General features: G+C 45.5%; 5 protein-coding genes across 5 annotated transcripts; all 5 read left to right on the top strand.

Moving 5' to 3' along the window:
* Positions 1 to 10829: 10829 nt before the first annotated feature.
* Positions 10830 to 12737, top strand: LOC131282114 (lethal(2)neighbour of tid protein). The gene is made up of 2 exons (XM_058311511.1): positions 10830 to 11119; positions 11200 to 12737. Exons 1-2 carry the CDS (start codon positions 11065 to 11067, stop codon positions 12477 to 12479), a joined length of 1335 nt encoding a protein of 444 aa, XP_058167494.1. The 5' UTR covers positions 10830 to 11064; the 3' UTR covers positions 12480 to 12737.
* A 312-nt stretch (positions 12738 to 13049) lies between these two features.
* LOC131286891 (mitochondrial import inner membrane translocase subunit Tim10B) lies at positions 13050 to 13454 on the top strand. The gene is made up of 2 exons (XM_058315902.1): positions 13050 to 13070; positions 13128 to 13454. The coding sequence occupies exons 1-2, from the start codon at positions 13050 to 13052 to the stop codon at positions 13452 to 13454; spliced, it is 348 nt and encodes a 115-aa protein (XP_058171885.1).
* A 77-nt stretch (positions 13455 to 13531) lies between these two features.
* Positions 13532 to 14470, top strand: LOC131286880 (L-seryl-tRNA(Sec) kinase). Its single transcript, XM_058315891.1, has one exon. It carries the CDS (start codon positions 13532 to 13534, stop codon positions 14423 to 14425), a length of 894 nt encoding a protein of 297 aa, XP_058171874.1. The 3' UTR covers positions 14426 to 14470.
* Positions 14471 to 14820: 350 nt separating this feature from the next.
* LOC131294767 (protein lethal(2)denticleless) lies at positions 14821 to 17901 on the top strand. Its single transcript, XM_058322849.1, has 2 exons — positions 14821 to 14999; positions 15104 to 17901. The coding sequence occupies exons 1-2, from the start codon at positions 14957 to 14959 to the stop codon at positions 17506 to 17508; spliced, it is 2448 nt and encodes an 815-aa protein (XP_058178832.1). The 5' UTR covers positions 14821 to 14956; the 3' UTR covers positions 17509 to 17901.
* Positions 17902 to 19300: 1399 nt separating this feature from the next.
* Positions 19301 to 20137, top strand: LOC131294574 (collagenase-like). Its single transcript, XM_058322618.1, has one exon. It carries the CDS (start codon positions 19301 to 19303, stop codon positions 20135 to 20137), a length of 837 nt encoding a protein of 278 aa, XP_058178601.1.
* Positions 20138 to 21694: the final 1557 nt, after the last annotated feature.

Raw genomic sequence — 21694 nt, 5'->3', positions numbered from 1 at the left:
CAAAACGAAGCAAAACTGATACTTGTTAATCGGACGCGTTTGCTTTTCCACACAATTTGCATCAGGCCAAATGGTGGTGGTGCAAATTAATTTAGCGCGCGCTGCCACTGTTGCTGCTGGAGGGCGGCGAAAACTTGAGCTATAAATTATATCAGCTTACCAGCAGCAAACGACGAGCTGTGAAAATGGACACCAAGAAAAAGTGGAAAAGAAAAAAAAATTAAAAAAAAATCAGCGACCTTGCACAATTAGGCTTCGGGCAAATGACAAACCCGCACATTTGTCAACGGCACCCACTCCGTGCAAACCGTCGCCGTCAGCGATGTTAGAGCGAGTTTCGGGTCACACATGTGTTTTTATCCCTCCATCGATTTGTCGCTGCATTCGGATGGATGCAACGGCTTACCGCGGAGCCCAACTTGCATCTGCGACATCGATCGACATGTGCGTCTGGGTGCACTTACAAATTGGGGCAAACAATTCCGCGCCAAGACATGGCACCATCCCGACCTCTAGGGTGGCCTAGTTTGGGGAGGGTGGGATGTGCCCGTCGTTAAGACAAAACAAAGTGCAACTGACCGACTGGCGCCACGGATTCGAACGCAACGTTATTCCTTTGTCCCGCCCGAATGAACTCATCGGTCAACCTCCTCACTCAGCGTCGTCGTCATCAACACCATCATCACCCAACGGGTCCGCACTTCCACACCCGGACCCAACAAAGTGCAACGAAAAGGTGCAGCACAGGTTCCAACAGAAGGAACTGTGGCGATGTTGTGCGATTGTGTACCTCTTTCCGAAGGGGCAGTTGATGTCGCATGCCGAGCAAACAGAGACGGCCCGGCTATCTTATCAACACGGTCCGATCCGTCGAACATATAGACCCTTCGATGGGCCTGCGCCATGGTTTAGTATTACAAGCCGGCTTGACAAACAATCGATCATCAACACGGCCCCACTGGCGTATCAGAATCTCGACACTCGGACACCCCCCCCAGAGGAGATGGGTTTGACAAACATTCCGACAAATGAGACAATCGCTCCCGTTCGTGGTGGTCCTGGTATATCGGTGAGTTTACCCGGAGGGAAGCTGTTGTCGACCGCCGACCGTTTGTCAAACTGGTCATTATCATCGCCTAAGTGTGACTTTTTAGTACTCCCATGGTTTACAAAATCTCCTGGAGGAGATCTCCTCTTGTGGAGGTGTATTATGTAATCGCTAGAACACATTACGACATGCTACATGCGGTTTAGACTGCATCCAGGACTTGTTTACAACCAACCGAAACAAACACTCCGACGTCAACGGAGTGTAACCATCTACGATCCCGAGATTCCAAGATCTTGCCAGGAAGCATCGTGGAGGCCATTCGTGGGCAATGTCCACCATCGGTTGGACGAAGGGAAAACAAAAACAGTTGCAATCGCTCATTACCGACCACTTACAATGCCGCATGAGAGATCGCGCCATAACAAACAAGCAAAAGGTGTGGTATTATAAATAATCCGACCCACCAAATACCAACAGTATAAATAAAATTGTCCCTTGTGTTACGGTGAACGTGATCTGTTCATGTTAGTTCCCATCTTCCAGGGGAATAGCATCGTGGTGGTCGACGTCTTCTATGGGATCCTTCTGAATCACAGCCAAATATCCGACCGGGACGAGGGATTTCTCGCGAGGGCGGAATCGCTAGTGTTGCATCAGCTTCTTTTTTTCGTAGTAAAACGGGTGCGATTAATGACAACCACCGCGCGTTGCATGCGGATTGCCATCTTAAAATCGTCGAGTTCGTGAGTGTGTGTGTGTGTGTGGGATTGTGTGCGCGCGGTTTGTAGAATTAGAGTCGTAAAAGTACGTCTATTTTTAGGGCGTGTGTTAGTCACATGTTGACGCGGCTCGATAAAACACTTTGTTTACAAATTCCTGTTACAAATCCGCGAGGTTAAGCGGCTCGGAAGCTGCTTTGGGGCAACATCAAAGGTTTTGCTTTCCCCGAAAGGGGCTCTAAAGATGGCCCTTCGCCTATCGTAACGTTTTTATTGGATTCGAGCTCAAGTTATCGATGCGTTTAGTTAAGGAATACAAATTGGCTGTCGTGACGGAAATCAAACTCATAAAAATCTGTACAAAAATGTTTTTCAACGCACAATGGGCAGGGCGAGAAATCCTAAGGGAAGCACAGCTGTTGTTTGTGAACGTAACCGCTCCGATTCTAGGCTTTTTTGCTGAGGTGCTCCAAAGGAAGGAACCAGGGTCAGCACACAGCTGGAACTAAGCTCGTGCTGCCAGTGAACCCATTCACTGCTATGACTAATCAGTTTCCTATCGTTGCGTTTCCTATCACACAACTAACTGTTGCTCACCCGGCAGACATTCACCGGCGTGCACCTTTGTGGAGCTAAGTTCTGCATAATATCTAACCGAAGCAAAGCTAGGAACTTCCTTCCTAGCCATAGGCACTTCGTCACCGTCCGGCACTGGATGTGCGATCGCTGAACCGAAGGAGTAACGACTTTGTACCCTTGACCGGGACCAGCGACCGGACATTGGATTACCGATGTTTGGCGACAACAACCGTATATCCCTTACGGTGGACGGTGGTGACCGGTTCCCTAAACATACATACACACACACACACACACAAACGCAGTAGAACGCACACGCCACTAGATGATGATTAATGTCCTATTAACAGCTTGCTACCAACGAGCAACACGATGATTTACGTGCATTTGGCAAGGGGGAGGAGCGGCAGGGAGGGATGCGGAGTGGGTTGTCAATGTAATGCTAATTTATGACCTAAAGGGTCCCACCACTCGCTCTCGTACCCATTCGCGCTGTTCTCTCGGGCCCTTCGGGCTTCCCAATAGAGTTGACGACAATCATCATCACCGACCTGCCCTTGGACTTGATTTGACAGCACGAACCCGACATCTGTAAGACTTCGTCCACTTGACCCGGAGCTTTGCGACCAGAGGGAGGGAGGGAGGAGGGTGATCGGTCAAAGATTCCACCTCGAATCGGTTGTCCAAAAGTTGATGAAGTCTTACAACTACCCAGTTTTTTACGGGACCATCCGAAGGAAGCCATCATCAACCTCAGGCGTCTGTCATCACCCGAAAAGGGACACCTTCATTCCGTGAGCGTATCGTTTTTTCCTTCCATCCGGCGGTACGGTGCGTAACCGAGATCCAAACGATGTTAATACTTTAATTCAGCTTTACCAAACACCTAGTGGTTCCCATAATTCATCATCCAATCAGGCCGGTTTTGCTGCTGGACCACAAAAGTGCGCTCCGGTGATCACCACCCGTCGGTGATCGTAAGAACCTTGAACACTTCCAGCGCAGCAAGAAAGCAGCCCATTTAAACCCAAAGTAACAAACATCTACAGACCTTTTTTACCGAACTGGACGCTGTCATTTTGGGGAGGGCGAAAATAAACCAATCTCTAGCTGACAACAACCTACAAATTACGGAAGAGTGGAGATGCATACTTGCACAGTGCGAAGCCACTGAAGCTTACCATTTGGAGAACAACGACAACCGCTAACTTCTTCGAGTGTCTCCAATATCCCCATTCGCGCGGGGCAAATTCGGCGAAGACCTTGAATTTGTTTGTCGTATATAGGCGGCGAAGCACATAAAAACAAAACACAACACAACGGGCCAACCGAATTTAAAGGGTCCCCCGTCCCTCCGGTCCGGTTTATCGTTAGATCTTTCCCGGATTCGCGCGACCCGCTGCCAACGAGCATAGTATGTATGTATGTACGGCCACGGGCAACATTGTATCGAATCGAGAATCCGTAGGCAGAAGTCGCATCCCCATGGTAAACCATTAATAAACAAGGAAGGAAAAAGAACAAGAAAAAACACATTCGATCGGTAGGGTGTAGGGTTTTGCGGCAGACCAAACCGAACAAAAAAAGGGCCATACCCTACACTATAAACAACGAACGGAGTGCTGCTTCGTTCCTGCCCGATCGTTTGCCCGAGGAGCATAAACCATGCGGGTTTTTATGTTATTTTTGTGCTTCTCTTCATTGGGAGTGGGGTGCAGAGTTCGTTCGTGATCTGTGTTTTCGCCAGCAAAAGCGGTGATCCGTCCTCTTGCGCTCGCGATCGCTCGCTTCTTTTGGTTTTATTTTAGGGCAAAACCAATGTCGCACCGCGGCTTCGTATACGCAATGCCACCGATGCTTGGGGCTTCTTGAATGCGTTCGCTTCTGTTGTTGGGTTGCGATTCGAGTGGGTTCACAAGGAGCGGATCTTTCTGCCGTTCGAAGTAACAAAAACAAGCTGACCAGGAGAGGGGAGGGGGGAGGAAAAGAAACCGAAAATATATTCGGGCGGATTCGAAATGGTGAATTTAAAAATTATTATTGCTCCTTCGTTCCTTCGTCCAGCCTTGCTTGACATTGAGATGCATTCGTGACTTTGGACGTGGTTCGCTGTGTTTGGCCGTGTGGTACGATTCTTTTCCCGTCACGGTCTACTCCGAAACCTTCCCGCCTCCCCCCTTGGACGACCATGCGATGGGGTTGACTATTTTTAATTTCCCGTACGTTTGATTTATAGGCCGTTAAAACTGCCTGCTTGCCGTGCGTGCGTTCGCAATTTCGACCCCTGGGATCCAGCGTTCCCCGTCCCTCGCCGTGCTCGCCGGGTCGGTCGGTAGGGGTTTTGCTTGCCCCATGTTTATTTCTTACTTCGCTGACCCGCTCTGTTTATCATTTTCGAAGGATCGATTGATTGAGCTTCACGCTTTTTTGCTTTTCGTAAACGTCCTTTGCACGCCCAAACCTCTCGCAGTACGCTGCGATCGCTGTTGATCGCTTTATAAATGTCAAACTGTTTATCCGGAGTCGTCAGTGTTGGCAATAATTTATGTTCCGTTGTTCGGATGGTAGATGCTACGGAACGTGAAGCGGATGAGAGGTTTGGTAAATCTATTTCAAATATTTCGTATCAGCTATGCTCCCGTACGGCAGACTTTCAAACGATTGAAGAGCTGTTGATGAGGTCATAAGAAATGTGATAGAGATCGAGTTTCTTTGGCTGGCTGGATATCTATTAAAATGATTCCTCTCAGCTACAACGGCAGAATATCAACGGCAATAATAGAGATCATTTACTTAGAGAAGCGATACGAACTAATTTTAATGGAAAAAGTGGTTTCCAAACATTGATCGAGGTTAGGTGTTAAAGACCACTTTACAATCTCCATGGGAATCACTTGCAGTCTAATGTAGTTAGTCGTAATATAGACGTTTAGACGTATAATCCCAAATATTCAATTCAATTAGAAACCGGAATACTTTTTTTATCGAGTCACTGTATACCTGCCAAATACTTTTTTTATTGTCCAAAATGGAGTTTAGTTTTAAGAATTAATCCGAGTGACTCGAGCTGTCAATTTCAATACATATCAAAGGAACCAAATCTTTGGCGTGAATGAAAATTGACAGTTCGATTCGATTGGATTAAATCGATCAAAGTCCGTGCTCAGACTGATTAACTAAAAAAACAACATATTCGGGTATCATAAATGTGACGGTACAAAGTTAGAAAATGGTTAACACGAAGACTTGGCAAATATAATTCACAAGCATTCAATATTGCTAAAGTGGATTACAATCCCTGGGTCACCAGCTTTGTGATGAATTCTGGCTGCAAACTTCTATAATCTTTACTGTCAAACATGTAAGATGGGCTAGGACGAGAATTGGCCGTCATAATTGGGAACAAACGTGGACATTTACGCTGTGCATCCACTTTTGGAAATAACTGTATATGCTTTGGTATCAGAGTTGGAATTGTAATGAAATAAGAAGGTGATATATGGTCAACAACAATCTATCTAATGCATGAAAAGCAGTAAACAAGCTACAGACTTAGTCAACGCTTTAGAACATGCCCAGACATCACGTCGATGTTGTTTACCTTATGCTCAGCCGGACAAGCTTCCCCTGTACACCTGTGTTCTTCCAACCGTGTACGCACCACTTTTCCTTTTATAGTAGCGTGCACTTGGCTGTGACTAGTGTCGTGGCCTTATCAAACGTGATTCCACTGCACTAGCTCTTCCGTTTCACCTCCCCTTACCTATTGGTCCCATCCTGGCCGCGTTTTCCTGCACCGGCTCTTCGCTATTTTTACTCCTTTACCTAGTACTCGCTGTAGGCCACCGGCCGGTCGGGTCTTCCGGGTGCAAATGGGGCGCACACTGATCAGGTGACTAATCACACCATGCACACCGTGTGCGTGTGCAGCCACGTACACTCACCGGCTGTGTAGGATGGTCTCGGAATTCCTTTGTCACCCGGTGCAGGTGCACAGCGCGAATCGCTCGCATTACACACCCGAAACCGAAAAAGAAAACATTCGCGTGACATGATCTTTCCGATGTAGAATCCTAGATAACTCCTCGCCCTCCCGCCTACTTCTGGCTCCCTTCCGGTGCCAACAACACAGCAACGTCGTGGGTGTGTTCGCCGCCCCCTCGCATTACCGGTGGCCCTAAAAATAGGCTCCGATCGTGCACGCAATATGCACTTGCGAAATCACATACACACACACACATACCCCTTTGCTGGGGACTTGCAAAAAGTCGCAGGAAATGTTTGCATGAAAAAATGAAAGAAACAAAATCCCAACCAACCTCGCCGTAATGTCTCCTAAGATTGGCCACTTGAAGGGACAAAAGGAGAGGGAAGGGAACCACGAAAACTTCAAGCAAAACAGCTAAAGTTGCCAATTTCTTCGCCAACCCCACCACACACACACACACACCAGGACTCCGCTCTTCTGCCTCGTTGTCCCTTTCCCATTGGTTGTGGTTTTGGTACTTTTTTGTGCCTTGTCTTAAATAACCTGCGTGTTCTCAGATTGACGAATGACTTGCGGACGGGTCGGTAAGCTCAACTTACACATGCTTCCTGTGTTGATTCAGCGACACTTGCAGCTCAATTACCCCAAAAAAACCCGACCGCTTGAAGGGGGTGCGGAGGGAAAGGAGGCGGTTCGGTGTGGAACGAACAACTTCTGCTGATCCGTCGAAGAACGGATGCAAAAAACAAACAAACAAATATCCACAAGGCCTGCCAAATCCATCGCCATCGAGACCGACTGACGACGGTCGATAAGATTGGTGCGAACAATGCACCCTTCGAGTGCACGCAGAAACGCAGCTAGTGTACGAAAGAGAACAACAGCATAGCCCCCCCATTACAGTTGAGTGATGCGGTATGTGGCAGGGAATGTGACCTACCCTCGTCCATCTCCAACGCAGAATCCCAAACTTTTCGCTGCTCCCCAGCCTCACGACTTCCTAGTACTTGGGCGGTGCACCAGATGTAAATAGAAAGTGCATGTGTGCAGTGCGTATGCATTTACCGTGTCGCAGCATCGATCACGTAGGCCACTGGCACACATGCCCCAATGGTTGGCCAATGAGAGTTCAGAGCTAATTTGTAATAACAGCATGTGTGCAACAGGTTTTTTTGTGCATTCGTTTGAAATATGTAAAAAATATACCTTAAAAGCTTGCATACTTAACGCTTGCCTATTATTTAACTAAGGAGAAACAGTTATTTACCAGATTTTGGTGTTTCTTAACACCGCTTAGTGTTAACTAACTGTGAGTTAGTAAGTTGTTAGTAAACTGTGTATAAGCTGTTTAAATTTTTCTAAATTGCTACATCTGATTTCTGATGTCGTACAGTTTAAATGCGCCTAAACCCTTTCAACAACGACGATGAACACTCTCTGGCCAACATAGAAATAGGCAATGTTACATGCGTATGTGCAGTTTTATGTGCTGCTTCCTTACCCAATGCTTCGATATCATTTTTATACGTGCTTTTCATCAATTGGCTCCATGACAATCAAAATTTTTATCAAAATCAAGTCTAACATGTTTTTGGAATGCAACAAATTTGAATGATGTACATAGCCATACATTTTATGTTGAGCAATACGTATGGCAAATAAACGATTTATTTTAAAGTATTCTTTGACTATGAACCCATGGTTTTGAAGTACTAAGTTAGAATAAAAAATTTCTTTTTCGATTATGCTTCACCTTTGTAAACACTTGGAGCCAAAATCCAGAGAGCATATTTTAATAATACTGAACAAAGTCAAGCTACCCGGGGTCTGTTTTAGGAGATCCACTTTTGCTAACACCCACATTTATATCAAGGATATGCAAGATCACGTTGAGTAAACCCATTGTCCAGGTCATTTAACTAAGTATACGCCACACTTTAAAGAATACGAATTAATTTGGTATAGCATAAATGCACCTTATATACCACATAGAGTGAGTATTAAAGGGCTTCCAAAGAGTCGGCCTATCTGATCAACAAAAACACCTTTGTCGATCGCTTGCTCAGTTCGGCCGTGCCTCAAGCGTTCTGCACGTCGGATTCTCTGTCGTGTTGTCTATGGAAGACCTTGTCCGTAGTTGATTGTGCTGATAGGTTCTTCAAAGTCATCTTGACTATCCATTACACGGCTCATTACTCATTACATTATTGTGTGCTGGTGCCCGAATGAAGTGACTACTGATTTATTGATCCAACTCAGAAGAAGATGTGAAGTGCGTGTGATCGATTAGTTTCCGTTGCGATGGTAAGATCCAAACAAACAGGAAAACAAACAACATCAATCCGGAAGGACCATTACGACGCAATGCGTGAGGTCAGTTTCCGATCCAACCGATACGTTCTACAGGCCGTTGTGGTGTGGAGCAGAGGGACAAAGAACACATGGTCGACATGTGAGATCAAACGATCGGCACACAGATTAGATTCTTCCTGTTCGTTAGATCAAACCAGCTGGGGATTATTATCCGGAGGGGCGGGGGCCGGAATTTATTGGAAGGTCTTCACCGTGTCGGGTTTTGTCGCTTCCGTAAAGAAACGGGTCGAACTTCGGCCGGTCCAAACCGGCAAAAACAAAAAGCCGGCTGATGAGGAAGGGAAGGTTCAGTTTCCAGTTTCCACACGATTCCACGGCAGCACATTCCCGAGCCCTCATTACGCATGTGCACTTTCAAGTAGCGTTGGACCCTTGCGTGGACTTGCCACAGCTGATTATTATTCAATTAATTTCCGCTTCAGTTTCCGTTTTTGTCCACCGAATTTGTGGCCCCCCAGGGGCGGATGGCCCTCGCAAGGAGTCACTTTCAATGGACCGTTTTATTCGTGCTGCTTTGCGTCTTCTTTTCCTCCTGGATGTTTATTTTGGTTGCGGGGTTTGGTGAATTTAATTCCCTCGAAGTTGGTTCTCCGAATTTCCCCGTACACCGAGAAGAAACACCATCGGACGAAAAACAGGAAGTGGTAGGAAAGTTGTCCTTCATGCTGGCCAACTAACCGTTCCGCCAGCACACCACACGCTGCCGGTCCCAGTAAGAGCAGAAGCTCCGTACGATAGCTCCGGCAAACCCGCATAAAGTTTGCCTACAGCCGAGCCGGCGGACCAGACGGGGCGCGAAAGGTACAGGGCAGTAATGGTGCTGAGTCACTTCAGTCGTGTTTTCGTTTTCAAAGTCAAGGTCAGCCCGCTGGGGAACAGTCCGTTTTACCCCGCTGGGAATACACGCTTATAAGCAGGCACGAAGGCATGTCAAGCATGGCGAGTGGTGAATTAAATCGTCCGTGCGTTTGCATGGGAACAGAAAGGCATGGAAGGAAGGATGGAGAGAATGGATGGAGAAGCCAAACAAGTGGTAAATAAAATGTGCCAAGGAATGGTGCACACAAAAAATAAGGGATAATGAAACTCGTTTCTTTTTTTTAACAAATAACCAGGTCGAATGGAAGCTAGGTTCGAAGGAGGAGAAGAAAAAAAACATCGCGTGGTTACTTTTAAAAAAATCCCTACCACCCACCTAACCGGAAGAACCCTCACCGTCTCGGAGAATCGGTCGTTCGGCGAAGAAGAAATGAAAGCGAATGATGTGCAGCGCTCGTAGCGACGTTTCATAATGATTTCTGCGAACAAAATATGTAGATGTATTAAATGGAAAATATCCCGTTAATAAATGCATTTTAGTGATCAAGTCTACAAACAAGAAGAATTGATATGTTTATAAGAAAAACTTCTGTTCATAGAAATACCGATAACATATGTTGAGTTCACATTTAGGCATTTTGGTTATACGTTCTCGTACCGTATTTAGTACATTCACAGGTGAAAACAAATTGAGAATGTTTTGCTTTTTTTTTATCATTCTACATTTTCAAAACCCTTAATTTACCAATCATTTTAAATTATTTCGACAATCTTCGTACCTTTGCTGCTCATGCAAACGTAAACTTGGTCTAGGAGAAAAAGGTAAATAGGAAAGGGAAGAGCTATTAAAATTATGAGCCATAATCACTGTCTCCCCACCACTCGTTAGAAAATATTTGGAGAATAATTAAACAATTACGAAGAGTTCAACAAATTAACGGTTCAAAAATTTTCAAAATTGTGTTCGTTTCGCTATCAATCGTGTTCGTTTCGAATCGTGTAAAGTTGTCACTAGTGATGGTTGTTCTTCAATTTGAAGAAGCAAAGAGATCAAATCTTTTAACTCCAATCTGCTGAGTAATTTTGGAGTAAAATCATATTTTGGATTGTAGTTGATCATTTTACATCAAGGTTATTTTTTTTTAATTATATAAAATTGAATAAATTCTTCGTCTACGAATGATTGTTTTGTGATGACGAATTTCAAGATGGCGCTATGTTTATCTGTCAAAATGCTCTTTTTGATACAACCTGGTTCCCCGGGGGTTTTGTACGACTTTTAGGTAAGCAACGAGATGGCACCTCCGGGACAGCAAGCAAATCGTGGCAAAAATGTGTCTGCAAATAGGAAAGAATCTCAAAATTTGTTGGCGAAAATACGCAAAGAGTACGTCAATATTACGTTCGCAAAGTCGTTGATATTCGATCCTGCACGGCTGCCGTTTATTTCGGTGCTTATCCTCGTGGCCGAGCTCGTTCTAAATGTGTTCATCGTGCAAAATGTACGGTACACCGAAATCGACTGGAAGGCTTATATGCAGGAATGCGAAGGTTTTCTCAATGGAACCACGGATTATTCGCAACTTCGCGGTAAGTTTAAGCATTTTGTGTTGTACCGGTCGAAGAGGAAAGTAAATAAAATCATAAATGATGTGTTTTTTTATCTTCAGGAGATACCGGACCGCTCGTTTATCCTGCCGGTTTTGTGTATATCTACAGTGCGCTATACTTCTTGACGTCCCGTGGAACAAACATTCGACTAGCACAGTACATGTTTACAGGCATCTACCTGCTGCAAATTGCACTGGTTATGCGACTTTACTGCAAGAGTCGTAAAATCCCTCCATACGTGATGCTCATCACTATATTCACCTCGTATCGTATCCACTCGATCTACGTGTTACGGCTATTCAACGATCCAATAGCCATACTGTTCCTGTACGCCGCACTCAATGCTTTCATTGACGGCCGCTGGACGATCGGGAGTGTAATGCTGAGTTTAGGAGTATCGGTGAAGATGAACATCCTCCTGTTTGCACCGGCCATTCTGCTCCTTTTTATCACCAATCTGGGCTGGGTGAAAACGCTACTGCAGCTAACGGTTTGCGGCGTGATACAGATTGTCCTTGGTGCACCGTTTCTACTGACATACCCGTGGCAGTACATCAAGGGTAGCTTTGATCTTGGCCGGGTGTTCGAACACAAATGGACCGTTAACTATCGCTTCCTGGAGCCAGCCATCTTTGAAAGCAAAACGTTCCACCTGGCACTGTTGGCACTGCACCTGACGCTGTTGGTGGTCTTCGCGTCGCCCTGTTATAAATACTTCCAAAACTATTGTCGTTTGCGTCACCTGGAGTTGATGCTGGCGCCACAGATTGCCGCTCAAAATCGCGCAGAAAAGGAGAAGCAGGTTAAGAAGGCAAAGAAACAGACCAAGGCACTACCCGCAGTCGCGACTGGTCAGAATGGGACAGACGAGGAGGTCCTTACCGCAGACCAGGAAAAGTTTTTGAAATCTTTTGAAAAGGGTATCAAAAAGATGGGTGACAAAAAGCAGCCCGTTAAAAATGTCCCCGTGGAAGCGGAACAGACGGATACTACCACAGCTCCGAACAAGTTTTCCATCCATTTCGACCGCTCCACTCAGCTCGCATTGTTGCCTATTTTTCTGTCCAACTTTATCGGCATCGTTTGTGCCCGCAGCTTGCACTACCAATTTTACGTATGGTACTTCCACAGTCTTCCCTACCTCACCTGGTACACGGAATACACGAACAGTCTAAAGTTTCTGTTACTCCTGCTGTTAGAATTCTGTTGGAACACATATCCAAGCACCGTTTTAAGTAGCCTCCTGTTGCATACTTGCCACGTGGTTTTATTGTTCGGCATCGGCAAAAAGATGTTTAGGAGAATTCCCGACCTGGCGCAGTTAAATAAAACTGAATGAAAGCGGGATCGATGTGGTGACCCTTTCAAAGGTTGGCGAAGCTGGCGAAATGTTGCCATATGAGTTTGCATTTGAATTCTCCGTGTGAAATGTGCCTTCAAAAATAACTAATGACAACGTTTGGTGTTTTGTAGTGTGATAGAATGAGTAATATTGGCAATAGAACAAGAGAGTGTGTGTTTTTGTGTTATACAAAAGTAATACAAAGTTTTCAACAACTAAGTAGGCATGTTACTTGATTGTGCTGCCTATTTCAAAATTTGATGATACATAATCCTTTTGAACGATGTTACATACTGACTGAACATGTCTACATATTTGATGGAAACTTTGTAATATATTTACGAAAAAATGTGTAATTTGTAATCCAAATAAAGACATTTGATTACGTGTTAATTTATTAAACAAAAGTAATTTGTAAACAAAATTGTAACGAATGATTCAAATTATTTGTGATGGTTTGCGAATCGGTTATCAAGCATTTAAAGGTTATGTCAATATGACATCACGTTTAGTTGCATCATTTCAAAACAAATCATTTTCGCCGACATCAGGACATAAGCGTGGAAAATGGATTACGAACTCAGAAATGTAAGGTATTGCCCCCGTTTACTCAATAATCATACTAATATTAAGTTGTGCTTTTAGATAAAAGACTTCCTGCAACTGTACAACAGAATAACAGACCTGTGTTTCAACTCGTGCGTCGATAATCTGTTCGGACGAGATCTGACACGGGAGGAGATTTCCTGCGCCGATAATTGTGTACTAAAATTCACAAACGTAAACCAGCGATTACTGAAGGTCTACGTTGGGGTGCAGGCGGATATTAATCAGAAAAGAATGTCGGAATTTGAAGCACAACAGGCAAAATTATTAGCTGAACAGCAGCAACAGCAACAACAACAAACAGCGGTCCAGCTGACTCCCGAAACAGCAACAACAAGCAATACTAGCGAATCCCCAGTGGTATAAGGATGGTGTATTAACCTTTAAACCCCCACAGTGTAGTTAGTTTTGTTTTAGCTACTTTAGTTTGTTACTAAGGAAGTATGGCGAGAATTTGTCTGAACGTGCTAGTTGGTATTCCAGCATCTGGGAAAACTACTTATTGCCAACAAATAGAATCGACGCTGAATCGTACATTCAACGTGGTACACGTGTGCTATGATACATACATCGAAATAGACAGCAAGTTTGATATGTTCTGCTCTAATCCAGGATCGTACAAGAGCTCTCGACAAATGCTAGTTCCCAGCGTTGAAGCGATCATTTCTACTATCATGGAAGGAAAAGTGGGGAAAACATTGGACAGCCTGTTAGGTAGTTGGCAACATACTTTTGGAAAACCACTAGAGATATCTTCATCCGCTGTTCCGTCCGAGGACTACCTGTTTCTAATCGATGATAACAACTACTACCGAAGCATGCGGTGGGATTGGGCCAGGCTGGCAAAGAAACTTTCCCTTGGATTTTTAGAAACATATTTCGACACCCTGCTACCAGTAGCGCTGGAGAGGAACGTAGCTCGGGAGCATCCGGTGTCGGAAGACGTCTTAACTCGCATGTGGACACGGTTGGAAAAACCTTGTGGAAAACTATTCCGTTGGGAGCAAAATACAATTATCATCCAGGAACAATTGGACATGGGTATCATATTATCAAGCATTAGCAACCGTTTAGAAAACCCAGAGAAAGCCGCAGACCCGTCACCAACGAATGCATTTCCGATGGAGCAATCAAAAGTGCATAAACTGGATATTCTTTTGCGGAAAGCAATATCGAAGAACACTGCTTTGATCAAAGATTCGATGGCCAAACATCAACTTAGAAGCTACGTAGAACTGTTGCAAGAGAGGAAGAACTCCATATTGCACGAATTTAGGCATGCTGAACAACACGTCCCAGATGAGATGTTTGATAATTTAGTAGAGGAATTATTTTAGTAATATGATTATAATTCACTCTAGTTTCGTTCAATAAACAATTAAAGCATATTTACCCGTTTCACTTCGGTAAAATAAATTTTCAACTTTTTCCGGTAAACTTCTCCGAACCGGTTCGGCCCCTTCTTAATCTCACGTCACTGTGCACTTTGTTGAGCCGGGAATAACCAGTGAATGTAAATTACAGATTTACCTGAAATTTTTACAATCACTAAGAGATGTTATTCTAAATTGGAAAAATTTGTATTTTTGAAAAACACAGCAATTTCATTTACGATATTTTCTTAATCGTCATCAATGATGATCTGCGTCGTTTTTTTTTCTACAATTTTTGACATTTGAACATCTTTTGAAGCGCCATTTGTTGACGTTCGTTTGTTTACCTGACAGTAACGCTTTTCTTTTGCGCGCGATATGTTTCCGATAACAGGAAAGCGAGCGGGAAATCTGATTTGCCGAATCTGTCTGACCAAACGCAGCTCATTGCAAGTGTGAATGGAGTGCAGCATCTTTGCGTCCACTTGACTCAATATGAATACAGTGCTAAATCTTTTCCGCCGCGAAGCCGGAAACGGTAAGTGATCGTGACGATCGTGTGCTCGTCGTCACAGGAAAATTCTTGTATTGGTATCTTGAATGCCGGTTTGATTTGCGCGTTTTCCGCCCTTTACTCGGTAGGTTTCTGCCAACAGTACGATGCCTCATTGATGCGACTACAAGTCCACGAGCGGGACAGTTGGAAGGGTATCACACCGTCAACGTTTAATGCGGACTACAATCCATCGCCACCGATACTGGCGGCAAAGTTTGCCAAATGTGCCGCCCAGGAACACATACTGGCGATCGCAAACGAGGATGGCAAGATCGCCGTGCAGGACACGAATCTGGTTAACGAGGAACCGGGCGGTGAGCGGGCGCTTGAGGGTCACCAGTGTCACTACAACGCCGTGTTCGACATCGAGTGGATGCCGGGTGAGATGAAGCTGGTGTCGGCTTCCGGAGATCATACGGCTCAGCTTTGGTCGCTGACGGAGTCCGAGATGGTCAGCACGCAGTCGTTCCGTGGTCATTCGCGCTCGGTTAAAACGGTCGCGTTTCGCAGGGACGATCCCGCGGTGTTTGCGACGGGTGGAAGGGACGGTGCGATCATTATCTGGGATGTTCGGGCGCAGCTTGGTGCGAATATGCTTCCACGTGCAGACAACTGCATCTACAGTGGACACGCAGGAGGACCCGGAACACCTGCTTCGCATCGGAAGCGAACACGACAGACACCGAAAATTCCGGCGCAAGGCTGTAGCAGCAGCATTACCGGGTTGGTGTTTCAGGATGACAATACGTTGATCTCTTGTGGCGCCGGTGATGGCGTGGTGAAGGTTTGGGACACACGGCGTCATTACACCAGCCACCAACGGGATCCACTCCCGAAGCATAGCTTTTCCTATGCCGGCACCACCGCACTGAAGGGTTTCACAAACTTGACCATAGACGAGCGGCGCCATCGGCTGTACGTGAACTGTATGGACAATTACATCTACTGCTACAACATATCCACGTACGACGGAAATCCATTACAACGCTACGGTGGCTTTAAAAACGGTACATTCTACGTCAAGGCTGCGCTCAGCCCGGACGGCCAATACCTAATCAGTGGATCCAGCGACGAACAGTGCTACATCTGGAATGTGGACAACCCGAAGCCACTGGTGAAGCTTTTGGGCCATGCGGCCGAGGTGACCAGCGTCGCGTGGATGCAGAACGATCGGGATGTACGCATCGTGACCTGTTCGGACGATGCACGACACAAGGTGTGGCGTCTCGGGCCAGCGGATATGGATTTTGACACTCAACAGCAGCTACGGGGTTCTGCCGAGTACTGCGATTCCTATCGAACGGAGAAGGTAGAAAAGGAGCGCTTAAAATCGCTTGCATTCACACCTCGCTCGGTGCGGGGACTCGTGCGACGTAATGAAACAACTCCGGGCACAATGGACGAACCCACTAGGACACCGAAAACCTCAGGGTTGGCCACGGCCGGCCTCCCTAGAGGATCCGCCGGTGGTCCGGAGAGAACTAAAAGAACATTCACCGCAATGTCACAGGACGGGGAGGAGGGCGCCACGGCAGCCAATGCCGATCGTAGCCAATGCCCACCAGTGAAGCGACCCTATCGGGAGGAGTGCCGAGGTCGACGGTTGTTCAGTCCGGCCAACTCCAAATCGGCATTTAGCTTTACGGCACTCGAGATCGCATCGAGCTCGTCGAACTCGCGCAGTCTGAATGTTATTCTGGAGGCGAGCGACGAGCAAGCGTTTGGTCTTTCACCATGCAAATCTCCGCTCGGTACGGCCGATCTCAACACACGCCCGACGGATCGTGACGATCGAACGCTAGGAGGTACCTCGTCCTGTTCCCTTTCGTTACGATGCGCTTCCCCAACGTTGAACATAAACCTACCAAACTTCGTCATCGACGGTGAGGCACCACATCTAGTCAACGTGATTGCCGCGTGCGGTAGCTTGGAGGAATCGTACGGCATCGCCGGTAGCAACGGAACTGGTGCCGGTGGGTCAGCAAAGCGTAAGCTCAAAGAAAACATCGACTGGTTGACAAAGATCCGCAAGCAGAAGCTACAACAGGCGGCCAAAAGTATCGAGCACGGAAATGGGACGACACTGCTGGACCGTAGCGTCCTGGATGGACCGATCATGGAGGAGTCTGTTTCACTGCTACTTTCGCCACGTCTTCAGCAGTTGAAAACGTGTGACGATGGTGGTGGTGGTGGAGCGGATCAGCAGCATCACCAAACTGTTAATAATGCCACCATCAGTGTGACGAATACACCTACGACGCCACGTGGAAGACTAAGCTCAAGATCTAGCATCGACTGCACGACACTGGGAACGTCGCAAAGCGCCAGCGTACTACCTACGGAACCTCGCCGGACACCAAGAAGTCGCCGCAATTCAATGAGTGGCGTTGGGCCGGGTTTGCATCCGACGACACCGGAATCGGCATCCATTAGACGATTTCTAACAGTCACAACGCCTACTAGTCGAGCGAATGCGCAAGCGACAAATTGACGATTTGGATAAGTGGAGTGGCGGAAAGCCTGCATCATCCCAAGAAAGGTACCTAGTTCGTTTCTATTGACCGACCGGCATATAGGGTATTGTTACACACGTTTTGTTCGAAACTGTTCGAAAGCCTCCAGCCTTCGTACGGGATAATTTGACTAACCACAAAATACCTCTTGATAAAAAAGATTTTAACTAAATAAGAATAGGATTAAGGTGTATTGAGGTCAATGATTTAACAAATAGCCTAGTGGCCCCGTTTGACTGGGGTGGAAGTTTTACGTTTGGATGAATTGGAGCACAAAAGTACCATTGAAAAAACATTATTTGCGAAGTATACGAGCTCTCGAAGAAATCTTCCCCAGTTTTGCAGTACCTTTAGTGGGTTGCTTTTAATTAAAAAAAAAAACGTGTTGTTTTTACCATGATCTACTTATATCAAACCATCGAAATACTTTCGAAATTTATTCTGCCTATTAATTGACAGTTTCCTCGTGGCCTTGAGCAGTATATAGACAAATCATACTACAAATATCCTTTACTCGCTAAAAATTGTGTTTCATGTTGTATGAAATTGTAGTTTCTCATATATTCTTAACATTCACGAAATGATTGAGGGTCAGACCACGCGTGAATTTATCGAATCGGTTGCTAATATACGAATTATTCGCTATTGTTTCCTTGCCTGTACGTATGGGCATAGACATACATAATTTTGTGTTGAAGAAAATTCATTCAACACTGTACAGAGAATAAAGGCACCAAACGCTTCCTGAAAGACCTTAATGATTTGTACTCGTAGAATGATTTTATATTTTGTGTAGTAATAGTAATGGTTTTGTAAAACTCTAGTTCTATCCGAAACGTTAACCCATGGTAATCGAGATGATGATTTTAACTGGTTTTGGTCTTCTCTTCTAATAAGGGCCAACATAATTATGGGGATTTCTTTTCCGTCAGGTGTTTTATTGATTAACGCTAATTGCAGATAGCGTACCAATTGGACGCAATTTTGATTTTTTTTCTTGTGATATCTCTTTTACGGTTTAATGATAAAAATGCTTTCCTATGAGAGTCAGGCTTTAAAATGAGCATATTTTTGTACACTTTTTTATTACTTTTTTTTTATCTTATGAAGACATTCTCAATTTTACTCGGCATTTGAAAGGCACAATTTTTCAAATGTTTTTCTCTACGCTTAGTCATACGTCCTGTAGTTTGGTGGAAAGAAACAAAGGTTAGATAGGAAAGAACCTCTCTTTCGACAATATGATAAGCCATGCACTTTTGTCGGTATCATGCAATACTGTCTTACGGAACCATGTCCAATAACATCTGATCTTCACGATGATCCTGTATGAATTGAACAACCAATGATTTTCTAAATGATCACACCTTAGGCCAAATGTTAATATCGAATAACGCTTATGAAAACATGACACGCACAACAAACCGATTAATTCGTGTTGCGTGGAATATTTGTCTTAATTCACTTATAACAAAACTTTCACTCTCGATCCCTGGTAACAGCGGTTGCCGGGAAAAAGCAATCATAACAAAACGGCCACTTAACGCTGCAGTGTTTTGTCTGTGAAGTTAGTACACAATCTTGGAGGGCCGGTTTTCAAGTGGACGCCAAGAGGCAGCAAAAAGTGAATCACATCGCTCAGCCGAAGGTGCAAATAGAAGATTCATTTTCTGGGGCTTGATGATCCGGTTATCTCTACCGATTGCGCTTATAAAAGAGCATCTCCAACTCGCCGGTGGACAGTACTGAGCGGGAAAGTTTATGGTTAACATGGTAGTGAAGATAAAGACAGCACTGTTGGTAATTTTGTTCGGTTGCATTCTGCCGGCAGCCGAAATCTACGGCTACAAGTGTACGCCGACCGGAAACGTGAACGTCACGGCAAACGGTAGACCCACCTACGCTGGCCAGTTCCCGCACCATGCGCTACTGGTGGTACAGTTCGGCGAGGAGGAAACGCGCCATTGCAGCGGCGCTCTGGTTGACGATCGACATGTCGTAACCGTGGCCCAATGCGTCCAGGGTAGCAGCTCAGTGGTGGTCCACCTCGGTGCAGACTGTCTGCTGGAGGGTGACGACAAATTTCGACAGGTTTTTACCGCCCTCGAGTACACCGTTCACGAGGGATTAAACATGGAGACGTTCGTCAACGATGTGGCCGTGGTAAGGTTCACCGACGAGCCGGTTCGCTTGCCGCCGTGGGTTTATGCGGCGCGATTGCCCGAAGCGGACGAGGATCAGTACGTCGGACAGCAGGTGCTCTCGAGTGGGTACGGTTTGATGAACTACGCGACCGAAGGGGCCGCCGATGCGCTGCAGTTCGTGCGGCTGACCGTGCTCGACTTGGAGGCGTGCCAGGAGGAGTTCAGCTTCGTCACCGCGGAGTCGGGAACGTTCTGTGCACAGGAGGCCGATCACGAACCGAACTGTGTCAGTGATGTCGGCAGCCCGTTGGTGCTGAAGGAGGGTCGTCTGCAGGAGTACGTGCTGCTGGGGTTGGCCAGCTTCGGCCAGAAGTTTGCCTGCAACCAAGGCAATCCGGGAGCGCTTCAGGAGATGCGCGTGCATGCCGCATGGGTGAAGGAAGTGCTGTCGAGAGTGAATTAAATCTAAAAAGGATGTTAATCAAACTTGATCAAAATTAAAAAGATCACAATGTAAAACACGGTGCTGTTACAAAGAAATTTATGAACATTTTCGTGAGGGTGTAAAATTTTGTTATGAAAGAGAATTATGCAGCTATGTTTGAACATAATTATTGAACAATAATTCTCAAAAAAGTAGATTCGAAAACGAATTGCAGAGCAACGTATAAAATAGAATTGAATTATATATAAACAAAATAAAAAAGGAAAGTTTGCCCCTCTCAAGAAAAAATCTTACAATTATAAACATGCATTAATCATGAGCAGTTGAACAATGCTGACAAACTGTAAAATGATCTACACATTAAAAAATCGATACAAAACTTGTTGTACCGGTGGTTCTCAAAATCATGTGCACTATTTCAACCTAATTTCCATCCATCGTAGCGGCCGACGCCACCGCGGTTCAAATATCCCTCGGATACGTAGGATGTGTGAAACCCCATTCTAAAATATAAACACCACAACCCGCGATCGATTTAAGCACCCCAAATAAACACCGCCAAATCCCGGATGTTGAAAAGTATCGAATCATTCAATAAAAGCAAATATACGTACGCGTATAAACAAACACCGCACGTGGGCAATTAATCGTGGCGCGCCGTGAAGCACCATGCGTTCCGCATCGTAAAACACCGGGCGCCTCCATGGTGAAATATTTCCAGTGCTGTTGCGTTTTGGGTATGCGTGGCTGTATGTGTGTGTGCGTCTTTTCACGATGGAAAGTGTGAATGAGTGCAAGAGGAAAAACTGTTGCATCAAAGTGAGATGAATGCTGTAAAATAGGGAAGTTTATGAATCGTCCGATGAGACGAGTTTCTCAGTATGGTCCTTGATGTTGGTGAGAAGATTACTTTCACGTTGAAGAGTTGTTTTCCCCTCGATGGGGAAATTGATCTCTCTGCCATAGGGGGGGAACATTTGTGAGTTTCTCTTCGGTTTCGGCTTATTTTACTTGGTTTTATTTTCTTTGGTTGGTGCAAATACAATAGGCGGCATCGGCATCCATCACAATACATTATTATCTCAAGTGTTTCTCATCGCACAGTGGGATTTTAAATTGATTTTAAATGCAAAATGTGAGGATTTCATTTCCTAAACGTATTCCACCCAACACGAACTAAAAACCGGATGAAGGTTATAGAGTTTTGTAGAAATACGTACGCTTGCGCATCCGCATCCTTTTCACATCCGGCACACGACGAAACATTCAACAGATGCGATGTCTCACCACAATATCGATATTGCACTCACTTCGTCGGCACACCGTTTTTGGTAGTTATCCCGCTCAACGCTGACCGTTCGGTCCTGTTCGTGGTCTCGCGTTGACCAGCTGTATACGGGGGGAGACTTCACAGCTTCCTCTTCCACCGTATCAACATATTTGAGTGCCAAAAGACGTCTGCCTGTTGAACGTGCGAGCGCAAAAGAGTGTGAGCAGGTTCTGGAAGTCGCATCGTTGTTCGTACTGGTTGAACATGTGAACGTGCATCCACCACATGCCACAGGTTGGCCACCC

This window comes from Anopheles ziemanni, chromosome 2 (genome assembly GCF_943734765.1).
Source record: "Anopheles ziemanni chromosome 2, idAnoZiCoDA_A2_x.2, whole genome shotgun sequence".
In the NCBI taxonomy this organism is placed as follows: Eukaryota; Metazoa; Arthropoda; class Insecta; order Diptera; family Culicidae; genus Anopheles; species Anopheles ziemanni.
Note: the sequence above shows the minus strand (reverse complement) of the source record. Positions and strands in the feature narration are given on the sequence as shown.

Bases quoted from the DNA above. Each gene is read 5' to 3' on its own strand.
- LOC131286880 (XM_058315891.1), top strand. From the start codon at position 13,532: ATGGCGAGAATTTGTCTGAACGTGCTAGTTGGTATTCCAGCATCTGGG.
- LOC131294767 (XM_058322849.1), top strand. From the start codon at position 14,957: ATGAATACAGTGCTAAATCTTTTCCGCCGCGAAGCCGGAAACG. The intron at 15,000-15,103 runs GTAAGTGATCGT...TTTACTCGGTAG, and splicing joins CCGCCGCGAAGCCGGAAACG to GTTTCTGCCAACAGTACGAT.
- LOC131286891 (XM_058315902.1), top strand. From the start codon at position 13,050: ATGGATTACGAACTCAGAAAT. The intron at 13,071-13,127 runs GTAAGGTATTGC...TTGTGCTTTTAG, and splicing joins TGGATTACGAACTCAGAAAT to ATAAAAGACTTCCTGCAACT.
- LOC131282114 (XM_058311511.1), top strand. From the start codon at position 11,065: ATGCAGGAATGCGAAGGTTTTCTCAATGGAACCACGGATTATTCGCAA. The intron at 11,120-11,199 runs GTAAGTTTAAGC...TTTTATCTTCAG, and splicing joins GGATTATTCGCAACTTCGCG to GAGATACCGGACCGCTCGTT.
- LOC131294574 (XM_058322618.1), top strand. From the start codon at position 19,301: ATGGTAGTGAAGATAAAGACAGCACTGTTGGTAATTTTGTTCGGTTGC.